This window comes from Camelus bactrianus, chromosome 11 (genome assembly GCF_048773025.1).
Source record: "Camelus bactrianus isolate YW-2024 breed Bactrian camel chromosome 11, ASM4877302v1, whole genome shotgun sequence".
Lineage (NCBI taxonomy): Eukaryota > Metazoa > Chordata > Mammalia > Artiodactyla > Camelidae > Camelus > Camelus bactrianus.
The window spans coordinates 30,784,387-30,808,576 of NC_133549.1; the positions used below are offsets into that span (position 1 = coordinate 30,784,387).

The 24,190-nt window shown below is 42.2% G+C and overlaps 1 protein-coding gene across 11 annotated transcripts in view; it reads left to right on the top strand.

Moving 5' to 3' along the window:
- Window positions 1-24,190, top strand: part of ABLIM1 (actin binding LIM protein 1) — a 282,459-nt gene that overhangs the window by 249,955 nt on the left and 8,314 nt on the right. For 4 of the 11 annotated variants that reach the window (XM_074373568.1, XM_074373565.1, XM_074373569.1 and 1 more), the window contains 10 exons: window positions 1,337-1,372; window positions 2,718-2,847; window positions 4,978-5,097; window positions 13,091-13,195; window positions 14,890-14,937; window positions 17,796-17,942; window positions 20,177-20,268; window positions 21,383-21,494; window positions 23,040-23,104; window positions 23,743-23,803. In XM_074373568.1, coding sequence (XP_074229669.1) covers window positions 1,337-1,372; window positions 2,718-2,847; window positions 4,978-5,097; window positions 13,091-13,195; window positions 14,890-14,937; window positions 17,796-17,942; window positions 20,177-20,268; window positions 21,383-21,494; window positions 23,040-23,104; window positions 23,743-23,803 — 916 coding nt within the window. The remainder of the gene's footprint in view (window positions 1-1,336; window positions 1,373-2,717; window positions 2,848-4,977; window positions 5,098-13,090; window positions 13,196-14,889; window positions 14,938-17,795; window positions 17,943-20,176; window positions 20,269-21,382; window positions 21,495-23,039; window positions 23,105-23,742; window positions 23,804-24,190) is intronic. The other 7 variants (XM_074373566.1, XM_074373571.1, XM_074373570.1 and 4 more) reach the window with 7 other exon arrangements.

Here is a 24,190-nt window from a genome sequence, read left to right on the forward strand (position 1 = left end):
TTACAAGCTACTCAGTTATTTATTCCTTCAGTTATTAACACTTATTCCATAGAACCCATGTATTGCCATTTTAGAAACACTAGAAGAGCAAGCTTGAAGTTCTGTGTAGCCATCTGTGCCTTCAGAAAGCAGTAGTGTGGATGCAGAAGGCTGCAGTCAGCAGGCGCAGACCTGGCTCCTGCCCTCAAGGATCCCGTCTTCACTTGGCTAAGCCACCCCAGAGACGGGCTGGGCTGCAGATCAGACCAGACCCCGGGGCTTCAGGGAGTCTGGAGTACAAGAGAGCCAGCAGCATCTTGGAAATTTGGGGAAAGGGCAAATTCTGAAGCTAAGAAATCCATTGGTGGCTGTGTGCTTCAGAATGCTTTGTTTGCATTTCATTTCTATTTGAAATCTTCTTGCATTTTAATTGTAGACATTTCATTCATTCATTTGGGAAATATTTGTTGGGTACCTAATACATGCCAGTTGCTGGGAACACTTAGTCATAACTGAATGGAGTCCTTGCCCTTGTGGAGCTTGCAGCATAATGTAGGAGACAGATAATAAACAAATAAATATATAACAATTTTACAGGGTAATGGAGCAATGAGGGAAAATGAAGCAGAGAAAGGAGAATGCATACTGGGGCTGAGCTGTTACTTTAAATAGGAGGGTCATGGAAGGCACTGTGTGGTAGTGCATTTGAGCAGAGACCTCACTGAAGATGGGGAGTGAGCCCAGCAGGTATCTGAGTGGAAAGCACTGTGGGCAGAGGGGACAGCAAGTGCAAAGGCCCTGAGGTGAGAGAGGGCTTGGTCAGTTGATTACCTCAAGGAAGCCTGTGTGCCTAGGAGGATGGAAGCCGGGAAGTGAATGGTGATGTCAGCAAGGCCACCAGAGCAGGAAGCCACAGATCTGGTCATCATAACATATTATGTGACTACTCTGGTTATAATTTAATTAATAACCATGTTTACATAATTCTATGTTTCAGTAGATAATGTAACTCATAGTAGTAAACAGTGTAGTTTGAACATATAGGGGAAATAGTTCCCATTTGTCTAACTTAATCACCTAAAGCATCGCAGCATATTTATCAGAACCCATGGTCCAGAGGCAGAGGCATGTGCCCCAGTCTCCCTGGAGCTTTGTTACTGTGTGCCCGTCTGAACTTCACTCTCCACTTACTGAGTCAGAAGATGGGGGACCAGCAAGGGTGCTGGCATGTGTATTTTGAATAGTGTTTCCAGGCGATTCTGATAAGCAACTCTAAAACTGATAATGAGTTAATAAACGTTGTGACGTTAGTTTTTTATTTTTAAAAATAAAAATTTTTATTCTTTTATTCTTCTAGTCTCCAAGGACTTTGTCTCCTACCCCATCAGCAGAAGTAAGTACACTTTTAAAAATTATAATGGGTGGAATTGGGGAGTTACTTGTTCCTTCCCTAGACTGGGGTTTTAGCAAAAGAACATTAAACAAAAAAAACCCAGAAAAACTGCATGCAAGATTATGTTGAATGTAGGATTCCTTACACGTAAGATATGACTATAAGACACAGAAGTAAATTTCTTTTTAAATGAAGACTAGAGAATTAAAAACAGCCTTACATGGTGTCTCTGAGTGGGAGGAAAGTGTTTGCCGGGAGTGGAGCCACTTGTTCAGATGCTGGACTGTCTCCTCCGTCCATAATTAATTGATCTGAATCCTGGCTTACGGGATTATCTGAAATAGCCAACAGCAGTCATGGTGTTTCTATAAGCAGGGCCGTCTTTATGTGAGGCCGCTCCTCTTAGTCTAGAATCAATAGTCTTGCCCCCCCCTTCTCAGGGTAAACAGACCTTAGAGTGGCCTTTATCCAGTCCACCAGGCTGACCATTCCCTGCGGAATAAGCTCTGCGTGTGTGGACCACACGTAATCAGCAGCAGTTACCCCGTAGTGAGCCGTGGGCCCCATCTCAACCCAGCATGCGCTTCCTCGCATTCAAAACCAAAGACACAACCTCCCAGTTAGTTACTCTCCCAGCCCATTTGATGAGCGTTCTTCAGAAAACTGATGCTGCTGATCTACGAAATGAAACAGCTTCTTCACACTGCACCCCTGGTTCCCGTAGTGTCTTGCTTTTGCCCCCAGCCCACGTTGACTGCCTGCTTAGTGGCCTTAGCACTTTCTGTTGTCCCTGCATGATTTTTCTATTGGAGACTAGTGGCCAAAGTTCAGATCTGAGCATGGTCCAGCACCAAGTCCGACCCAGCACTTTCTTTCCTATAAGCTGTTACAGATAATAATCAAGGAATTGTTCATTTAGCATGCTTCTACTATTTTGCATTTCCTTGTGCATCTAATGAGCTAGCTCCTTAGGAGTTAGGTCTACCCCATCTAAAAATAATAATCATAGTAATAAAATTAATAGTTTTATCTTAAAGCCAAATAACTTGCTGGATAGTCTGTATAAAACTGGACTGGTAATCGCTCTAATTTGAGATGAAAAAACCTCTAGTGTTGTGATTGTTTATAACCGAGTGCTGTGACTCAAAGGTGAACAGCACTTGGTCATAAACAAAATGCATTAACCATGGAATATATGTACTTAAGGAATACGGCCCTAAAATGTATACATGAACAGGTAGACATGGTAGTTCCTGGGCAACCTTGGTGCAGCTTGATTTCCCTTGAACCCAACAACAGCCTGAATGTATGTCTTGTGCTCCCGCTGTCTCGCACTTGCTTCCAGGGGTACCAGGACGGCCGGGATCGGATGATCCACCGGTCCACCAGCCAGGGCTCCATCAACTCCCCGGTATACAGCCGCCACAGCTACACTCCGACCACGTCTCGCTCTCCCCAACATTTTCACAGACCTGGTAAGGGCACCTGTTTCCGGGATTCACTCTATGTAATACTCTGTGTTTCTATGTGATTTTTAACTCCCACCACTGATAATATATTTAAAAATCTGGCTGCCAGATTTAAAAATCTGCTCCCCTCTCCCAGAAAAAAAGTGAAAACGCCTGTCCAGCTATAGTTTGTGTTATTTCTCTTCTTGAGACAAGAGTCATTTTATGGTTATATTCATTAGGATTTATGAAAGAATTATATTTGGATAGTGAGTGACTAGAAGCAAAGGGAATTTTTTTTTCTTAAGACTTGAAGAAAATCTCAGCACTTTGAGACTTAGAACAGAGAGCTCCAAAAGATGCCTTTTGGGCTTACCAGCATCACCTAAAATCCAGTACTAGCCACTTATTGACCTGTTCATCATGCTCCATCCAGGCACCTGGTGTTCCTGAGCCTGCTCAGTTAAGCAGCGGCTGGAAGGAAGTATCCTATCCAACCTCAGGGTTGGGTTTGGTAGTTTTTTAGGATGGCTTCCAACCCAAGACTTTTGAGTCAGACTTGGAAAACATAAACACATCAGAGATGTACTGTGATAAAGAATATTAAAGGGTAGTGGGCTGCATTTAACCTTTGTTTCTGCAGAATGTAGCTCCTTTTACTGTTAGTGGGTGTCTCCTGTGTGCCGTAGAAGGAGCATGGAGATCCCGGCACAGACCCAGGATTCCTGAGGAATAGACTCCCCCAGGAAGATTTCAGCCTTCTAAACAAACTAGGGGGTGATGTACATCTACGAAGACTTCATTTTCAGCCTCTTGCTTTTGTGCAGGCTGGTGAGAATGAACTCCTTCATATGCTAACTTATTTTATAAAATAAAACCAAAGGTACAGAGTGTAAAAAGGCTGCAATCTTTGCTCCAAAGCCATAGGTTTAATGCTTGTAGAGGATTAAATTTTTACTCTGTGATCCTTCAGTAACGTATAGTTTTGTCTTGGCCTGTAAATATTTACTCGGTATTTGTTGAGTTACATGAAAGGAGAATTTTCAGGAAATACACTCCTTTCATTTTTCATGTACAATTATAGTTAATTTATTCATGTCCTGGACCTGGAGCTGGGTGTAAGCCCTTGTCTCTCTGGGTGATGAGAAATCCTTTATGCCACCACGGACTAAGACTGTAGCCGTGACCTTCAGAATGACACGGTTGCAGGGAAATCGTTGTTCCAGAGACCCCTGAGTAGTGAGGGAGTGGTCAGTCAGGGATATGGTTTCCCTAAAAGGTCATGTCCTCATTGAGCGGTGGGAAGTTTCCTCTGTTCCAGTCATGGTTCTGATGCCAAGAGCCGTTAGAACAGTCCCCGTTCCAAGCCCTTCTCCTCGCCCTTCGCAATATGTTATAGACACATGTGATGCCAGTTGTTAGGGTTCATAGTTATTTTTTCAAGGTGGGGCTCTGCTGTCATAGTTGTGGTCCCCAGAGAGCACCTCAGATGCCAGAGGGTGATGCAGATCCCTAGGTCTGGGCTTAGGTGAATGGACCATTCCTCTTCGAGATAACTAAGTTTCCAGCTCGCTGGTGCCACCACTGACACAATTCTCAGGATCATAAGTGGCTCTTTGCTGCCCAGTGAACACAGACAGGTATCCCTTCTATGCAGGCAACATAAATTAAACTTCCATTAGAAGCTCGCAACTTAAAAAAAAATGAATTTGACCCTTACATATAAGTCCTTCTTTTCAAAGTTCTGGAAATGATAGTCATTTTTTTTACATGCGTTTCAGAGGGTTCTGTTTTGTCAGGCACCTTTTTAAAACCAGCTGTTGTTGAGTCTAAGTGATGTGCCCAGTACTGGCTCAGCGGTAGCTGGTCTCATCCTGACAGAGTATCCTGGTGGCTGGCTGTTCCCTCTCACGAAAGCCATTTATTCTCGGAGAGTGTGCTGACCTGACCCTGTCTGCGAGCTCTCCCCACTGTGCCTAACCCTTTGCAGGTGCCTTCTTAACCTGTTTTTCTTCCTCCTTTTTCAGACTCCTGATTAACGTTCTTTATTTATTTTTTTTCCTCCCTTGGAACGATGGCGTGGTCCCTGCTCCTGTGTTAATTTCTGCTCTCCTTTTCTGTTTCCACCTTGTCCTGCCCCTGACTCTTGCCGCACAGAGCTGCTGTCTCCTGGTGTGCAGAGGTTGTCCCACCTGCGCACCAGCAGCCTCAGCTCCACCCACAGCGACTCCCGCCCCAACTCCCCCTTCCGACACCACTTCATTCCCCATATCAAAGGTAAGGAGGCAGGCTTCTCCAGGCAGCACCCTGCATAGTGGAGATTTATTAGCACCCTGGGAAGGCTAATAAGGTGTATCTCCACGAGTTAGCTCCGAGCTTTGGACCTCTCAGCATGCCTGCGTGTGTCATGACTACACCCAGCAGTGTCTTAGAACTGGCATAGCCTCTCTCCTTAGGAGAAATGTGCCATTTCTAAGGGCTCTAGATGAAGGAACAGGAAGGGTGTTTTAAGACCAGAAGATTTGTTATCAACTGTTTAGGGAAAATATATATTATGATTTTGTTTTTCTAAGCATCAAAAGCAAAATATAATATATAGTTGGGGGATTTTCCTGGTTTGGGCATGGGATATGGCTCAGCAAAACACAACAGGATTCAGCAACCAGTATCCCAAAGTTGTTTTCCTGGTGATAAGCCACGTAACCACGTAATAATATTCAAATATTCGGACAGTACAAAAGATCTATGGCAATGTAGCTGAAATTTCTATCCTTGAGCCAACCCTTAGGGTAACCTTCCTTTGACTTGTCCTGATTTCTGCATGATGGAGAAGAGGGGCTTTGCTTTCTGTTTTCTGTTCCTGCCCATTTCTGCCCTCCCCTTTATGCCATTCCCATTGCTCTCATTGTCCGTCATGCTTCCGTACCAGTCCTCAATCGGAGTTCTTCATCCTCTCTACCTGGCGGGGGAGCCAAGAGCCCCAAAGGGATTATGAAAGGGCCATCATTTAAAATAAGTAGGAGCTCCCAGAGGATGCCGGCTTTTCCCTTAGTCTTGATTTGAACCAAATTAACCAAAGGAAGTAGCTGAAGGAGAGAGTAGCAGGCAAGCACGGGTCTAAAGGATCCGAACCCCATGCTCCAAGAACTCACATCAGTAACCCTTTCTCGAACAGCCTAAACATTGTGCTCTTTGACTGAATTTCATTTGCAGTCTACCCAAGCTTTTTGCTCACTTGGATTTTGAAGACTCAGTTGAGTCCTAAAATATAAATTTCCTGCATTTGTCAGTATGTAGTTATTTTAGAAGTGTGCTATTTTAGCATTTTCTATGCTGCAAGAATAACATTGCTGACATGCTTATTGAAGACAGTTTTCGCCATTAGCAAAGAGATTGGCTTTTTTTTTGGCAGGTGTAGCACTTTCTAAAATTCTTGGATTATTTAAAATTGTTACTGTTAATTAGTATGAGGGGAACTTTTATTATTTAGATGTCAAGATGATATTTTAGAGAATGTTTATATAACCATAAGAAATTATTGGGGGAAAAAAACTTCAGAGATGTATTTTAAAGAGACTTTAATATAGAAGTCCTTGGCCAAATTGAGATTTTTGTTTGTTTCTAATATGCAAGAGAAAACACATTTTTTTATTCATTAAAATGTAAGCAGCCTTGTTTGGTTGTTATATGTTTCATCTTTCAGAAGAGAGACTTTTTGTAGGAAGAAAAATGTTGTGTGCCCTGTAAAGTTATACAAATATGGTACAAATAACACATCACAAAATATCAAGACTTGGGGAAGGGTATATAGCTCAAGTGGTAGAGCGCATGCTTACCATGCACGAGGTCCTGGGTTCCATGCCCAGCACCTTCTCTAGAAATAAATAAATAAATAAACCTAATTACGCCCCCCCCCAAAGACTTAAAAAAATACCAAGACTAGCAACACCTTGTGTCTGTGAGCAGCCTTATGAAGAGAGGGACACCCCTGTGGACACTGGAGTCCTGGGTTTGAATATGATCTCTGTCACTTGCTGGCTGTGGGACCTTGGATTGTTGACTTCACCTTTTGAGTGCCACTTGCCTCATCTGTGAAACCTCTCCGAAGGCATCAGCGGTGTGCATAGTAAAATGCCCTGATGAGCGGTAAGCACTCAGCTCATGAGGTCTATGGTCCCTCCTCAGGATGGAGCTCTTAGCACTTCCGGTTGCATCAGTCCATCACTCTCCACAGCATCCCTGTGAAGTAAAGCAGCATGGGCGGAGGTGGGGGTGGATGAAGAGCTGAGGTCCTGGTAAATGACCCCGCCAAGGACGCACGGCCAGGAAGTGGCAGCCCCAGGGCTAGACAGACCCCCAAGCCTTCTCATCTCACATTCCTATTAGGGGTATGTGTTTTAGTATAAAGACACATGAGGTATAATTTTGAAAGCAGACTTTTACTTTCGATCTCTTTTTAACTAGAAAATTGGCATTCTTATGGAGGCTAAGATAAACAGCTACTTTCAGTCATTTAAATCACAATATTAACAAATGTTTACTTTTTCATAGCAATACCAAGTGGTTATGAAAATGGCAGGACCTCAGTGTGCCTAAACGGTGCTTTATCAAGAATGTAGAAATACGTTCTTTTCTGTTTTCAGTCTGAATTTGATGTTTTTGACACAGTCAAAAAGAATAGGTTTAAATTGTAAAAAGCATCCATGTGTGACGTGGAGCTTACACTTAAAAAGTATCTAATCGTCTCTCTCCCATTTTCTTTTTACTGGACATATGCCTATACTTTGTACATGGCCATACTTTCAGATGAAATAGTTTATAGACTTCAGCTACAAAATATAATGTATATAAAATATAGGCTTAGTTTTAAAATCAGATGAGCTTTTTGGTAAGTTACAAAATCAATCATGGAAAATTTGTATATTAAAGATATTGCTTTAAAAGCCTAGTATAGTTGGAATAGCTAAATACGGATTCTCCAAGGATTTATGTCTTAGTTATGTTGAAAAACATGTATCCATTTACATGGAAGGCCTCTCTATCATGGAGGGAACTTATGGCCATTGGAGAAACACATCTAAGATGTCTTTAAAGGAGCAAATTCTTCCGGAGTTTTCCACGGCTCTTCATTTGAACATTCCCTTTTTTTGGTTTTTTTGGAGCATGTCTTGTAATCTTGGGGAAATCATTTTTAAAATAAGTGGAGTATTGGGGGAGGGTATAGCTCAGTGGTAGAGTGCATGCTTAGCATGCAGGAGGTCATGGGTTAGATCCCCAGTACCTCCAGTTAAATAGAAAAATAGTAATAAATAAATAAACCTAGTTGCCTCCCCCCAAAACAAAACAAACAAACAAACAAAAAAACCAGTGGAGTAACCTATAATAAAAAGGAATATGTGTGTGTGTGTGTATATATATATATATATATATATATATATATATATATATATATATATATATATAAAACTGAATCACTATGCTGTACACCAGAAACTAATACAACATTGTAAATCAACTATATTTCAATTTTTTTAATGGGAAAAAATCTATTTGTGGAAAGGAAAATTTTTTTTAATTAAAAAAAAAATAAAACAAGTGGAAGCCAAGGAGCTTGAGGACCCCAGGATCCAAGGATGTCCATCTCAGGAATGTGGAGCTGAAAGTAGCAGCCCCCTTTCCCCTCTGACAGTCAGAAGCCCACCTCCCACTGCTTAAGTCCAATTCTTGACCCTGATTTTGGACGCTTGTGTCCCGGGCCCTCACTGTCCACTGAGCTGAGGAAACCTAAGTGGATGTCAAGATGAGACTCACATCACAGGCCGTCTCTGTGTTTCATTGGCTTCCCCAACCGTTTCCCGACAATGCCCATCTTGTTTTCCACTGTGTTTTTATTTCTGTTCTCTGACCTTCCAAACTTGGTCTAGTATCAGTATGTCATTGTTGGGCCATTCGGACAATGCATGCCTATTTTGAAAAACTATTTTCACCTTGTTTTGGGCTTTGTGCCGTGTTTGCTGAGTTTCTCTTCCTTTCCCTTTGAAATACTGCTAGACATGACCTTCTGGGTCCATGGAGTATCAGTCAGATTTGCAAACAGGAGGGCTACATATATTAAGTCTCTTTGAAAGGAATCTTCCCGGTTTTGCCATAGATATGAGTCGCTAAGCTGCAGGTATATATTTGACACTTGCTGAAGGAAACCGTGACACTTACTGAAGCTTCAGACAAGAATCTTAAAACTCTGTCATGAAATTCTGGATGCTGCCAACTTTAGGGTTCCCTCAGAATTTATTTTGGAACGTGAGCACTTAGAGTCCAAAAGGTGAGCAGTAAACCAGCAGGTCCCAGAGCACAAGCATTGCCATTTAGATTTACTTGTCTTAGAATTTGTCACTGAGGCTCTCAGGGTGCCAAAAAGAAGAATGAAAGTAGGACACAGAGCATTTGAATTTGTTAAATACTGTGGGAATCCTGCCAATCAATGATCTCCCAAGGATTGAGAAATAGGCATATTAGGCTGACATGGAAGGAGCTAAAAACGAAGACCGAGAAATATATTTCTATACATATGGGAGCGTCTCATCCCAACAGCTAAGATCGCTAATGACTTAGAGGGAACCAATGCAAGGCTTTATTTAAAGGGAAAAAAATGGCTATGAATGTGATATATACAATGTTATATGATATATATGCTATTATATTATTTTTAAACAGTGTCAACCCCAGGCTGATAGTTGATGACGATGACGATGATGATGATGATGATGCTGATGATGATAATACCTTCCACATTTCATCTGATGCCTCATACATCACTTTGCCTAAGTCATTACTAAGCACAAAAATAACCTTTTAGGGTCCTCATCAGTTATTTCCATCCAAGATAAGAGTTAAAAGTTTTATCACTTAAAGACAGGGTGTTTAACTTAGAAAAGGCCTCATCTTGAGAATTTTTTTTCTTTTAAAAATGCCAAAATTTTTAATGCCTTTTGTATTTCAGGGACTAAGAATCTGGTACCTAGCAGCGTTGTGTGTTTCGAGGCCTTCTTCCCATTGAGCCCTTGTGATGTGTAGAAATCGTGCCGTGCAGGGTCACGTAGATGGCTGTGTTGCTGAATATCTGTTCACCTAGTGTTTTAAAGTGCCTCATGGGAGGTTTTAAATGATGATAGTTAAATCTATTTACAAAGACTTGAACACACTGGTGTTTTTTCTAGCAACAGGAAAGGTCAGTGGTTGCTGAAGACGTGCTGCCCAATAAAGAACTCTGCCCAACTGGAGACAGTGTTCAGCCAGAATTCAGACAGTCACTCCATAGCCTTTGAGAGCCGTCAGCCATAGAAGTGACGGGCTCCTACTGCCACTCACCAGCAGAGCTTATGAATGCTAGAAAGCTTTTAATACTCGGGCAAATGTGAATTCTAATGACCTTAAACCTTGGTGTCCTATATACGCAGCATGCATAACACTGGCTAATAATTATCCAAACAAACTGAATGGAGTTTCTTCTGATTGAATTTTATAACCAAAACCTGTGAGAACATTTCCCTGAAAACTCAGATGCTCTAGAAGTCCAGGAAGGGGAGAGGGGCAGGATTAAGGGCAGAGAGCAGTGTGGTTCCGGAGCAGTAGCAACCAGTGCTCAGGAAACGTCGAGTCTTCAAAAGGCAAACACAAATGAAGCCAGAAAGTCGAGTCTCTCTAGAACCTCCTTTGAGACAAGCCCACAAGAGTTGTTCTGTTTTTCCCTGATGGATTGCTCTTGGAAATCATTTCTAACGTTTGTGGGAGTAAATCATTCCTCTGCAGTGAAACAATTAAATTGGAGTTATTGAGGATCAGCTCTAATGGGAAAGTTACTTTAAAAAACAGAGAAAGGTGCTACCATGATTCCGGGTTCCCATTGCTGTGTGTTAGCACCTGGCTGCCTTCAACTAAGAGAAAGCTGGTGGGTGGTCCCAGGGCGGCATTTACTAAGTTAGGCCGTTAATCACTGTAGAATTAATTAGCTGGCCCACTTCAACCATTCATTCACAGGCATTTATTAAGCACTTACTCTTGGCTGGGCACTGGACAGAACCCACAAAGATAAACGAGACCTAGTTCTAATTCAACCTGAGGTTTAAAACAGGATTCCTTCTAAACATAAACTATGTTCTTCCTTCCCTGTTTACCTCTGCCTGTGTTTTCTTATTCTCATTTTTTTCAGGCAGGAGCTGGTTATTTCTCTTTAGGAGAGTGGTAGTAAATGAGATAACATTTTTTTTCAATGAGCTTTTTTATTAATCAGTGGTTTGGAGTGAAGCTTCATAACCTCTTGGGAGCTAATATCTGACTTTAGTAAAGTCAACATTATAATATGTTGGGAGCTAGATGCTAAACTGACTCTTTAAAAAAAAAAAAAAAAAGGACAAAAGTTTCAGAACACAATAACCAAAAACCTGAAATGTAAATTGGAGACAATAACACATTCAGTTCTCATGTTCAGAATATCTTACTGCCCATGTGGTACAGATCTGTGCCCTGCTTACCTAAAACTATACATATTGAAAAATTAAAACTCTATTAAACATGTTATTTTGAAACTCCAGCAATTGACATCTTTCGTGTGTTGCTGGCCAGATTTAGAACAGTTTGACTTACTTGAAGAAATTGGCCCTTGAACACCTAAAACTAACACAATGTTATATGTCAATTATATCTCAATTAAAATAAAATTCATAAGACAAAGTAAAAAAAGAAAATTGTTTCTTGCTCTATTCTCTGAAGATCTATGATTTATTTTAAATTGTTAGCCTTAATTGATAGATAAATTGACTATTAAAATTTAAAGCTTCTATGCTTCAAAGGACACTGTCAGGAAAGTAAAAGACAACACACAGGATGGGAGAAAATATTTGCAAAGCATATATCTGATAAGGGGCTTGTGTCCAGAATATGTAAAGAATCCTTACAATTCAATCATTAAAAAGTTACATTACTAATTCATGAACTTTTGATAGTCCTGTATCTTCTGGTGTATTCTTGGGGTGGATGTTTGCCCAGTCGTGGGGACCGAGGACAGTAAGGGTGGAGCTGATCGCTTTCCAGTTTTGCCTCAGTTGACCCTTGCAGTTCTCAGAAGGGAGTGATGGAGGCTGTGGTGGTGGTTCTCACAGCTCTTGCAGCCGAGCCCCGCGGTCCTTCCCGGCCTCGTCCTCGTTCCCTCCTCCAAGAATACCATGCTGTCCCGCCACAGAGGTCTGTCCTGCTGCTCCCACGCCCCAGTGGCCCGCCCTCCCCTGTGGTGTTCCAGCTCTCTAGAGCCCGGCCCTTCTCACCCCTCAACCTCCCCCCCACCTGGTGAGCTTGCTCTTCAGCGACCAACTCAATTCTAGCATCTTTCTGTGGCCTTTCTGAAAAATCAGTGGCACCTTCATCTGAGTTTCGTAGAATTTTTTGTGTACCCCTGAGCAAGCACTTACCTGGTATTCCATAACCTTACTTGGTATAAGTCTGTCTCTTTTGGTAGACAGTGAGCACTGCATCTCATTCATCTACTTGACCTCAGCCCAAGCTCACCACCCAGCCACAGTAGGTGTTCAGTAAATGTCTCATTAATGGAATTGTTAGACTGGATGGAGCCTTGTCTTTGAAGAAAAAGATGGAGACAGGTATATGTGGTCCCAAAGGACCTAGAAGAAAGGGGTCTGACTCTATCGTGTGTATTTCAAAGTGAGGAAACAGAAACACAGGCTGCAATGAAGGCACTTTGTGTTGCTCAGGGGAAGGACCAGGTGACCACACAGGTTCCCAGACTTGACCTTCCGTTCAGAGAAATAGATTCCGATTGCCAGCCTCTGCCGTCATGCCTGGAAGTGACTGTATTTGGGTTTGCGTATCCCACCCCTCTACATGCTTGGGATTTAACCACCTGACGACTGACCCTGAGTCATGAGCAAGTGACTCTCCATTCTTCTTAGTGTACTTTCCATCTAATCAGTTTGCTGCCAGCTCACAGCCTTCAACCGCATGCCATTGGAATGATGCTTCTTACTGCTAGCTGCTTGGAACCTAGCTCCACTCAAACTCAAATCTCTCCTTTGGAAAATTTAACCTTATACCAGTCACCTTTGTGAGCCAAGCTGATGAATTGAGTTTGTTTCTTTGGTTTCTCCTTTTTGATGTACCTCCTTCCGGTTTGTTGTTTTGAATTTTTTATTATGCTTGCTTTGTTTTCTTTCTTGCTCTCCCTTCTCTCATTTTGTTTTCTCCATTCTTCTCATTGGAGGCAATGAGCCATCCAGCGGCCGGAACTCCCCTCTCCCCTACCGGCCGGACAGCCGCCCTCTAACTCCAACTTACGCTCAGGCCCCTAAACATTTCCATGTTCCAGGTAGGAGCTGACACGGTCTGTGTCTTGGTGTCCTGTCACCGTGTAGAATGTAGGCTTGTCACCTCTGTCTCGTCTCCATCTCTTCATGCTCTGTTCATTAAGACGCACACGGTCAACAAACCCTAAATTGCAGGATCTGACCCAGGGGCCTTTCAAAAGTTTTGTGTGTGAAATACTAGGATTGTATTGGAGGTTTAAGTTTTCTCAAACGTTTTTGAAGGGGGGAGGTGGGAGGCAGAGGGTTGAAGGACTGAGGGTTGAGTTGCTTTGTTTCATTTTGTTTTACTAAAATTTTAATTTTACCCTTACGTTAGTACCTTTGAAGAAACCAGTCTGTGGTTTGACTAATTATCACAATGATAGTCTATTTGTTTTCTCATCCTAAAGGCTGAACCACAGCACTCTTAAGGGTACTTTTATTTTATCTGTTTGTCTCCAGTGTGGAGATTCTTTCTGTGAACTCTTCAGAGAGCTGTAAAATTGGGTCAATTGGATGGATGGTCTTTCTTCAGTGTCCAACTAACTAACCCACTCCGTAGCCCACAGAGATATCTTGCAATTTAGGCTTGGTGCTTATAAGCTTTGCTGTCATGGTACAAATAGCAATTTGCTATCAGGAACTGGAAAAATCAGAACCCATCATTGTCTTAATGTTTGGGGTCAGCTCAGTATGTGAGGAGAAGATGGGCCATCAGAAGTCATGACATTTCTCCATCAGAAGTAGATTGTTCCAGTGCTTTTAGCTACTGCAAGTGGTTTAATAATTTGCCTACTGTGTTCATGTTAGCATACATATTTGGAGACTAGTAGTTCTTCTCTTATGCATTCCAAGCTTACCTAATAAAATAGAGGAAAGTTTAGTGGGATTCCTACCACTGAGATAGGACTGCCTTTTTTTTTTTAAGTTTCATCGAACCTTGAAAATCAAGTTGGTACATTCGTGACTTTTTTGCATAAATAATACCCCAAGATACAGTGCCCAAGATTCTGGGGAAACAAACCTTTTGACATTTCTGGAGGATTTGTGATCCAATCAAAGTGAAATGGTATCATAATCAAATGGGGTCCTATATAAATATATAAATAAGATTTGGCATCTCCTTTCTTTTTGTTTCTTTCTTTTTAAAATTTGGCCTATGCAAAATAGGATTTTGTCGAGCATCCATCCTGTCAGCACATCAGACTAGCCTTGCACATAAAAACTGTGTCTATGTTTTACAAAAAGATTCTCTTCATTTTACTGCATTGCTTTCCACTCTTCCACTCATTAGTTGAAAAGTAAATTGAGCCACTGGTCTCAACTGGGAGCTCAATTTCTAGACAGTAGCAATTTGGGGATTTTCTCCAAACTGGTTACGTTGTCCTCACCATGACAGTATCTCCACTGCTTCCATTTCTTCCTGTTTTAACCCCACTTTTAGTGAAGCGTGTATTTGAAATAAATGGCTCATGAGTGAATGACATCTCTCTATAACCTAAGATGTATTACAAAGGATTCCATATCACGTGTCTATAGTAACTGGCTCGTTCCTGTAATCTCTTCTTCCAATAACCTCAATCCTTGTAATACAAGTTAACCTTCTGGGTTATTTTTGTTCAAGAGTCTTCAGTTTGGTTTGCCTCTTGGTTGATCTGTTTTCCCCATCGCTGAATAGGTTCCCATAATCACACATCTTTGCTTTTCATTTCCACAGATCAAGGGATCAACATTTACCGAAAACCACCCATCTACAAACAGCATGGTAAACCCCTCTTTCCTCCGCGTAGCGTTTAAGTAGCAATGTCAGCCGAACTCTCTGCTGTCCTCTGAAAGGCTTACCTGCTGCTGCTTTTGAGAATCAAACTGGGGCGCCCAGCATATTACACCTTGACGGTCTCCTAAGACGCAAATACGGTGAAATTGGTTTTCCCGGATAGAGAACACTTTGCTTGGTTAGGAAGCGTCTAGCCATTTTTGAGCCCACTAAACCAGGTATCACTTCACTCAGAGAGAAGGGGGAAGTCCTGGTCACATAAAATAATCCACAAACCCCTTACCAGACTTCTTTTGGAGGGCATCAAATAATTCCACCAACCTCAATAATAATTTTGATGAGCTTGCAGCTAGTGTAACTAATTAAAACCAGTGATAGCCAGCTATCTAAAAAATGAATTTGATCGAGCCTATACCAACCCGACTGTCCAGTTGCCCAGTTTCTGATGGGGTGTGCAGAGTCTGTGCCCTGTGGTGGGGTGTCCAGGACACACGCTGAGACAGAGGTTCTAGGCTGCGTCCCAGCTCTTCACCTAAAAGTCTCTGTGATAGCCCAGACGTAATCTCTGTCCCTCAGTTTTCTCGTCTGCAGGAACCAGGGCATTAGGCCAGCTTGTCTCCGAAATCCTTGCAAACTAAGAACCGCTGATGTGGACTGATAATTGTGTTTTCCTTTTCGGGGAATATAGGATTTTTAAACCCAGGAAATCACATTACTATTTGTAAATCCCATTTCCCTCCACCACGATGGGTCTCTTATAGATTCAGCCGTTACAAATCTTTGTGAGTGGCTAGAAAGCCAAGACTGGTCTTTAGGTGATTTCAGAAAATTATACGCAAATTGTTCCTGGAAATTTGAAGGCTGCCTTTAGAATCCTGTTGGTATGCATGTGTCCTGAAGGCCTAGGATGACATAAAAAGCAAAGTTGAAAATGCAAAAAGGAAAAAATTTTAGGCCAGCATCCTAGGGGATAAAAAAGAGAATGTATGTATTGTAATAGTTCTAGAACTGTCTTTTTATTTTTCTTCATCTGTGTGTTTTTTTTTTAAAGAGATTACACCCTGTGCTTGCTTTTTTAAGTTTGTTAACATTGTTTTTGTTTGCTTTTTTATGGTTTAATGTCTTCTCACCCACTCATTAACATGTGAATGTTTACTGACTTCACCAATTCTAATGCGTAAGTACTGTTTGAAGTCCTGCTTTGTTCTGAAATTTAAGAAAAAGATTTGATTTATCAGTTTAGGGACTTTTTTCTTTAATACTAAAAGCTCTCGCTAAGACCCTACCTCTCTAAACAAAAATAGTCAAATAGCTAAGATTTAAAGAGATTAGACAATGTTAGGTTATATATTTCATTGGCTTCTTTTTGTGAAATTGACTTTGACTTTAGTCTTTACTTTCTTTCAATCTGTTGAAATTAAGAGCACAGCCAGAGAGGCACATCCCAGAGGACATCCTGCAAAAAGAGCAGTTCTGTGTGACAGAAACAAACGTCATACCAACACTGGGTGGCTGTGCCCTGTGCGTTTGGAAAATGCTAGACGTAAAGTCACACTGCTTGGTCTTTAATATGCTGACACATTTTGTCCTTCTGGAAGAACAGAATATAGAATGCAGTGTTTTCCAAACTGGATTTTCTTTTTTCTCATGAGGTTAGAGTTTCAGAAAAACACTGTTCCATGCCTAGCTGAGAATTTACCCCTTATTCTCATATGTGGTGACCTCGGTCAAGTTATTTAAGCAAACTGAGATCCAGAAAGTTACAAAAAAGTGGGGAATTGGAGCTGAAGATTCAGAGTTACTTCCAGATTTACAAATCTGTGAGCCCAAGGGTAGGAGGGGTGAGGGGCAGCAAGTTTTATTTAAAGCATTATAAATATATTTTGAAATGTTTAGTAGCATCCCAGGTCAGTTTGCAAAATTAGCTGGCATCAGGGATTGAGCATTTAACCTGGCTTGTTTTGCTGTGTTGCTGTGATTAGATTAGGGGCCCTAAGTCAAGGACTTGTCCTGTAAGCATAGCTGTTAAGATCTCTGAACAAATGCTTCTCCTAGTCTGGCTTTTGTTGTTTTAAAGTTGGATGACTAATTTGTACGTGCAGACCCTTGAACAAAACAGTGAGTGGGTACAGCAAACCTAGGTCTCAGTACTAAATTCTTGCAAGCTGGCCCGTGAATATTCCCGCTCCCGTTTCCCCTAGGACTCAAGGACACATACACAATGTGCAAGAATTAAAGTGAACTGGACCAATATTCTTGCGGCTAAGAAGCCACAAGATACAAAACCAGTCAGCTCTCTTCTGATTCACACCTACAGACAAATGACAGTGTCATGCTTTTCACTTATCTCTTTTATTGCAAATTACTAATTCATATTTCTAATTGCTCTAGAAGAGTATTGTCCAGTGGAACTTTCTATGATGATGGAAATGTTCTCTAATTATGCTGCCCAGTACAGTAGCGGCTAATCACACATGGCTATTGGTCACATAAAATGTGGCTAGTACAACTGAAGAACTGAATTTAAAGTTTAATCATTTCATTTTATGTAATTGTACTAATTTCAATGTCCATAGCCACATGTGGCTAGAGCTGGTATTGGACACCACAGCTCCAGAACATGGTTTTCAGCTGGAGAACAGATAATAGGATGAAGCTTTGCTTCTGGCAGAACACGAGGAGAATGAGTTGTCACTAGGCACTGCTTAGTGACTGGGCAGTTGATAATGGTGGCAAACAGCTTTCTGGAGGGAACACTTTTACCAGAGGACCAGAATTCTATGTAAGAGGGTTGTACCACCATGGCCTTGCAGACCACTAGCTAAGCTGCCCTGATTCCCATCCAGATGCAGCTGCCCTGGCAGCCCAGAGCAAGTCTTCAGAAGACATCATCAAGTTTTCCAAGTTCCCAGCAGCCCAGGCTCCAGACCCCAGCGAGATACCAAAGATTGAGACGGACCACTGGCCTGGTCCCCCCTCACTTGCTGCCGTAGGTATGCGACTGTTGCAGCTAAGCCAAATGGACAGGTTGCTAGGAGATCTCAAAATAAAATGCTTAAAAATATGCAAGGGAATGTGTCCTAGGGTGAAGATTTTTAAGAAAACTATGACCCAGAGGTAGAACAGTGAGAAGAGCTAATGTAATATTAACGAGTGCAAAATAGTTCAAAGTTACAAAAACCCAACCCCCAGAGCCTTGTGCTAACCCAGGCCTGTGAGGTGCAGAACTGGTCTAAAATGATGGTTTGTGTGGGCTCTCAGTTATTATTGTAAAATCGGTAACTCTTTTGAATGTAGTTGAATCGAAGCCTCCTGCCAAGAACATTGTTCTATGTGATTGGAGTATAGTGGGTGGATTTACTGAGTGTCCACAGAAGTGAGACTTCCTTCATTTAAATTTGTTTTAGACGATTTCTGGGTTGTAATTACAGTTCTCTTAACAACCAGTCTTAACTCTGAAGCACTTCACTTTTCTTGCCTGATCACGTTCTCCATTACTAAGAAGGCTGTTACAGAGTAGTGGGTGTTCTGAAGTATTACTCACGTAAAGTTACATGATTTCACGTCTCTCATTTCCATGACTTCTGTGCTAAAATGTCGCATTTGAGCTGTTCCATTCATTTCATTTGAACCACACATTTATGCTTTAGAATTGTCTGTGTCTTCACTGTTTTGTCAATAGTGAAATCACTTGACTCTAGAAAGTGGTATTAGCAAGAAGGTAATACTGAAATTTTAGTGAGTCAGCTTTATAAAGATATGACTGTCTTAATCACATTTCTGTTGACAACCTAAAAGGCCTTCAGTTTTCCAAAATTCCCAAATTTTCTTCATCGAGTTATTTTTGAAATAACTTTTACAAGCAATATAAGTGAATTTTAAAGCAATTTATATTTCTAGAAATAGTTGAAGGAACATCTACCTCCCAGGTTCATTATTCCCAAGTATTCTATACATTATGTTGACTTAAGATGTATCTAATTCTTGCAAACTTATGTATTAATTTTTATTAGTGTAGGTTAAAAAGACGAAATTCAGAGTGATGTTTATGATTTTAGAAACTAAAAATCAATCATCAGCTTTTTTTTATGCCAGTCCATGTCCTCCAGGCAGTTCTTGGGGCCACTTAGGTTTCTGGGTCCAGTCATTGTTGCTGAGCGGGGACACTTAAAACAGCTAAACTTTGAGGGAGAATTAACATTCTGTTGTTATCAACAATCATCACTAAATAGTTTAAAGCTCTTTGGGGTTTCGGAATGAAGAACACTTCTGGTCCATTAATCAAAATGATAAAAGCTGAGACTATTAGTTAAAGTTTATTTTGATTAGATTAGCAAGCTTTCCTGTTTCCTCCCACAGCCAAATTAATCCAAAGCAATTTAGGAAAAACAATAATTATCTTGATTTTCCAACCATTCAGACAGATTCCTCCTTTCCATTCCCCAAGTCTCCTTTTCCAGGAAGCTTAAAAAGCATACATGATCTGCTATATTATACCGAAAAGTTACTTTTTTAGCTGTATTAACACTTTTTTATTGAACCATTAGTTTAAAACTCTTTTGTGACCATTTTCCAAAAAACTGAGGGCAAGGAAACATTAGAGACCCATCCCTTAAAAATAAAAAGCATGCTTCTTAGTGGATTTATTGACGGTAGAAGACAGGGTCATAGTGTGGTGACAAGCCTAAATATTCAGAAAAAGAAAACTATAAGATTTTAAAACTCATAAATGTTAAAAAAAAAAAAAAAAAGATTTAAAAACTCATCACAATAGAGTGACGACCTTACCTATTTGATGGGATCTAGATGAATTTGGATTCCTGTCTCTCTGAATGTTGACCTCAAGGACATCAAAATAATAACTGTAGAGTCCCCTCCCAGCCACTACGAACGCTCTGACCAGTGGCCAGTGGAATGACTTGGACCCAATCATAATGGCAAACAGAGCTCTAAATGAGCAGATCAGATTGCCGGGGCGGGGGCAGAAGTCACACATACTGAATCACACATTGGACTGGCTTTTCAAATGGTGCCCATTGTCTCAAGAAACAACCAGCTGGGGGTACTGATGGGTCGGAGGGTGCTTTTTTTCCCTTGTGTTGTTCACGAATGTTAAAGGCCACTCCTGACTTTGCCAGCCTGACAAGTTGAGCACAGGTGGAGAAGTCTCTTAAGGTCTTCTTGCCAGGGGAGCTAATGTGAGCAGTTGTCTTTGCTGTGGAATTAGGAGCTGACATGAGACGCAGATCTAGTGGCAGAGAGGAAGACGATGAGGAGCTTCTGAGACGCCGGCAGCTTCAAGAAGAACAATTAATGAAGGTTTGTCCTTAAACTACTTTGCTGCAGTCTTCCATTCTGTTCCACCAATCTGTGTTTTTGAATGACTCCTACAGGTGGAGCCACCAAAATGAGCAAGAAGTGGTCCCAGCCCTCAAGGGCTTCTGGTCCAGTAGGCAAGACAGGATGGGCATCCAGTGACTATATAAGGCAGAATACTTGGTAGGTTCTGGAAGAGATGACTTGGAGGCTGGAGGTCAGAGAGACGCGGAATGTTTGGGCTTTTGTGAGCAGAGTAAGACCCTGTGTGGTGTACTCAGTGTGGTGCTCAGGACTCACAGGACCTTGTGTGTATATCTGGGCCAGGAGAGAGGGGATTATGGACTCTCCCCAAGACACCCTCATTATACCCCCTCGTCTCTAGCATGAGCCCGCAGCATCCCAGAAGACCAAAAGAGGGATAGTCAATTACAGACTGGGGTGGGGGGGAGAGTCAGTTCTCTTACCAAAAAGGGACTGATGAATCCCTTCAAATGACGTTTTCCAGCGATGCTTAATCACGTGGGAAACACACAAGATACTAGTTACTTGAGGGAAAGGATACAAAGTTGCACTTATTGTATGATCTCAGTTTTGTGTAACACGTGCATAGAAAAATACTGGATGGATAAAATCAAAATGTAAATGGCGTTCATCTCTGAGTGGTAGACTATGAGCTATTCTTTCCTTCTGGATTTTCTAAAACCTGTACAACGAGCATGCATTACTTTTTTTCCCCCTTGTTTTTAAACAAATCTGTGATATCTTTTTAAAGGCTGCTATCCCCAACCTGCCCTTCCCACATCGAGAATCCGCACACACTCACGCATTGCCCCCTGAGTTTACCTGCTGGCACTTTGGGGGAGGGCAAAGGAGGGAGAACGTTCTTCTGACGTGGAGCCTGGCTTAGGACAACAGAACCTTAACATTGGAAGGGCTAAGAGAGGTTCATCGTCCAAAACCTGGCTGAGCTTTTCGGGAACCATCAGGCGCTGTGACTCTTGGCATCTGGCCTCTCCAGAGTCAGGAACTTCTTGCAGGATCTCCTAAAAGGAAGCTGCAGTTTGCTGGGAGTAATGGCAGGCTTTGCTTTCATTCTCCTGTTCTTTGTGAATAGCTCAACTCAGGCCTGGGCCAGTTGATACTGAGGGAAGAGATGGAGAAGGAGAGGGAGAGCCGGGAGAGGGCCGCCCTGGCAGCCAGTCGCTACGATTCTCCCATCAACTCAGGTGAGCCCAGACCCACCGCCTGCCCTGAGCTGGGAGCCTGCCTTGCCTGTCCCGGGAGGGGCAGGGCCACGTCTGGTGGGACCTGCAGTGTGTTCCACAGGAAGGGAAGTGTGGAAATCCTACTTCATGGTCAGCTTAGCTTAAGAGTTGGCCATGTCTCTTCCTTAAATGCGTGTTTCCTTCCTGCTGGAAATGCGGGAGCCCTCGGAGGGTCTCAAGAACCAATCAGTTCCCTTGTGCTGGGTCTCCCTTCTAGAACATACATCTCAGAGGGAAGCAGCAAAAAGGAAATCCTTATAGAGAACAAGATGCTTTTTAACTGTAGACAGCATGAACAATATTTTCTAAGCATTGAGTTTACATTCATATATTCAGTACAAGAGCTGAGAGCTAACAGTGCTATTTCTGATACTTTTGAAGGAGATTATTATATACTGAGCTGAAATCGTCTGTCAGTATATATCCTCCTGCTCATACCTATCATAAGCCAGTTGTCTTATCTCACAGGATTTCTTCTCCCGTGTTCTGAACTAGCACATAATTTTCTCTCCTGAGGCTTCCTTTAAACATGTGGTTAGTGTTTACTATGCAAACACTTCTGCTAAACATTATTTCATTTAATCTTCACAACACACCAATTAAGTAGATGATATTATTATTGTTGCTATTATTATTATCTCCATTTTGTAGATCAGGGGACAAGTAAAAGGAAGTTTAAGTCACTTACATCCGCACTGCTAACAACTACCAGAAAGAACTAAGAGCCCGCACTTTTAGCTGGCATGCCCTGCTACCTCTCACAGATGCCTCACTGCCATTGATCCTGGATTAAGTAGTTTACTGATCTTTAGAGTTACTCCTAATTCTGCAGTTCTGTTCCGTTAAGAATAAATAGCACTATATCCACGTGGGTCAAGAAATGAAGACTTTGATGCCGTATCATGCCCAAAGAGGCAGAGGTGTTAAGTTGCAGAGAGAGCCTGAATTCAAGCCCAGGTCTGCCCCCCACCCCCAAAGCCTGGCAGCTTATGAGACGTCCACATGGTTGATCAGTGGGACACCCTGTCCCAGGTCTCCCAGGAATCCAGCTGCGGTTGGCCAGTCGATCTTATAACTTGCATGTTGGCTTACGTTGGCATGTTAGTTATCACTGCCCTACCGATTGGAGCTTGGGCCTGCGCATCCACTAGCCCCGGGTTCAAATCATCGTTCAGATGTTTATACAGTAGTTCACTTCTCTTAGCCCCCGTTTCTTCTCCTGTAGAATGGAATTAATACCAGCGTCCTGAGGGTTGTGTTGAGGATTCAGAGATAAAGCATGCTGAGCACTCCTCCCTCCCCCACCCCTCCTGGACAGTTTCACTGCCCACTCATCCCTGCATCCCCCAAATATGGTGGCATTTTGTGAACATTTGAGCCCAATATTATTTGGATTTTTTTCCCCTAAATCTTCTGTTCTTCAAGGTAGAAGATACACTGCCAATTTCATAAAAGATTTGGACTTCTGGTTCCTAACAATTGCTTTTTTACCTTTTCCTTATTCAGCTTCACATGCTCTGTCGTCTAAAACCTCATCTCTCCCAGGCTATGGAAGAAACGGGCTTCACCGGGTAAGATTTCTCACTTACTTGTTTCTGAGTTTATTCCCTCTTCAGTCCTGGTTGAAGTGTTGACATACTGTCTGAATACATCTGACAGCATGATCGCAGTGTTGGAATATAGTGAAAATTGTCATCTCCCTGATCTGCTGGTAAATTACTTTGAGCTACAGGCGAAATAGGTTATTTCTACTGAGAGAAAGAGAAGTTGACTTTAGATAAAGAATAGCCTGGATAAGTTAATGGGAAAACTAGATTAATTGTGTGGCAAATATTTCTACAGTCAAGCAAAAAGTAATTACTTGAGCCATTATCTCCTCTGGAAAAAAGAAACAGGAAAGTTTGTTAACAACCGCCCTTCCCACAAAGCATTGAACAAATGTAACTGTGTAGCTGTGATGTAGAGACGTGTACTTTTATTTATCAGCAAGAGACACTTGCTTACCAAGGGCCTGTTGAGCAGGAGCACTGGATGTATGACCAAAGACAAAGATTTCATAGAAGAAATACGTAGGAAAAACAGTGAGGGCCCTGGAATTCAGTTTGCGAAGATGTATTAGGATTTTGTACGTATCCTTTTCCTTTTCACCTGACTCCAAACCAAGTACGGTGCTGCAGGTTTGCTGAGCATGTGTTTTTCCTGGTTTCAGCCTGTTTCTACAGACTTCGCTCAGTACAACAGCTACGGGGACGTGAGCGGGGGAGTGCGAGGTGAGGCTCCTGCTGTGGGCTGACGGTGGCCCCCGTGGAGGGGTGGCCCTGCCGCCATAGCACACTGCCTGGGCTCTGACACATCCTGCAGTCAGATCACGTCTGTCCTCTGAGCTACCAGGGCAGTCATTAAAATCTCAGGGGATCTCTACTGAAGGGAGACCACAAGAAGCGAGTCTGGAGGAGGGAATTCGTTGCTCTTACTATGTGCCGAGCATGCAATTCCTAGAAGTACAGTGATAAGCACGACATGGGCCTGCCTTCAAAATGCATGTGGCTGAGAGCGGGGGCAGGCCAGGGGCTCCGAGTGATAAATGCTATGATTGGAGATGCAGATAGAAGGGAGAGACACCTTCAGGGGGTCGGGGAAAGCTTCCATGAGAAAAG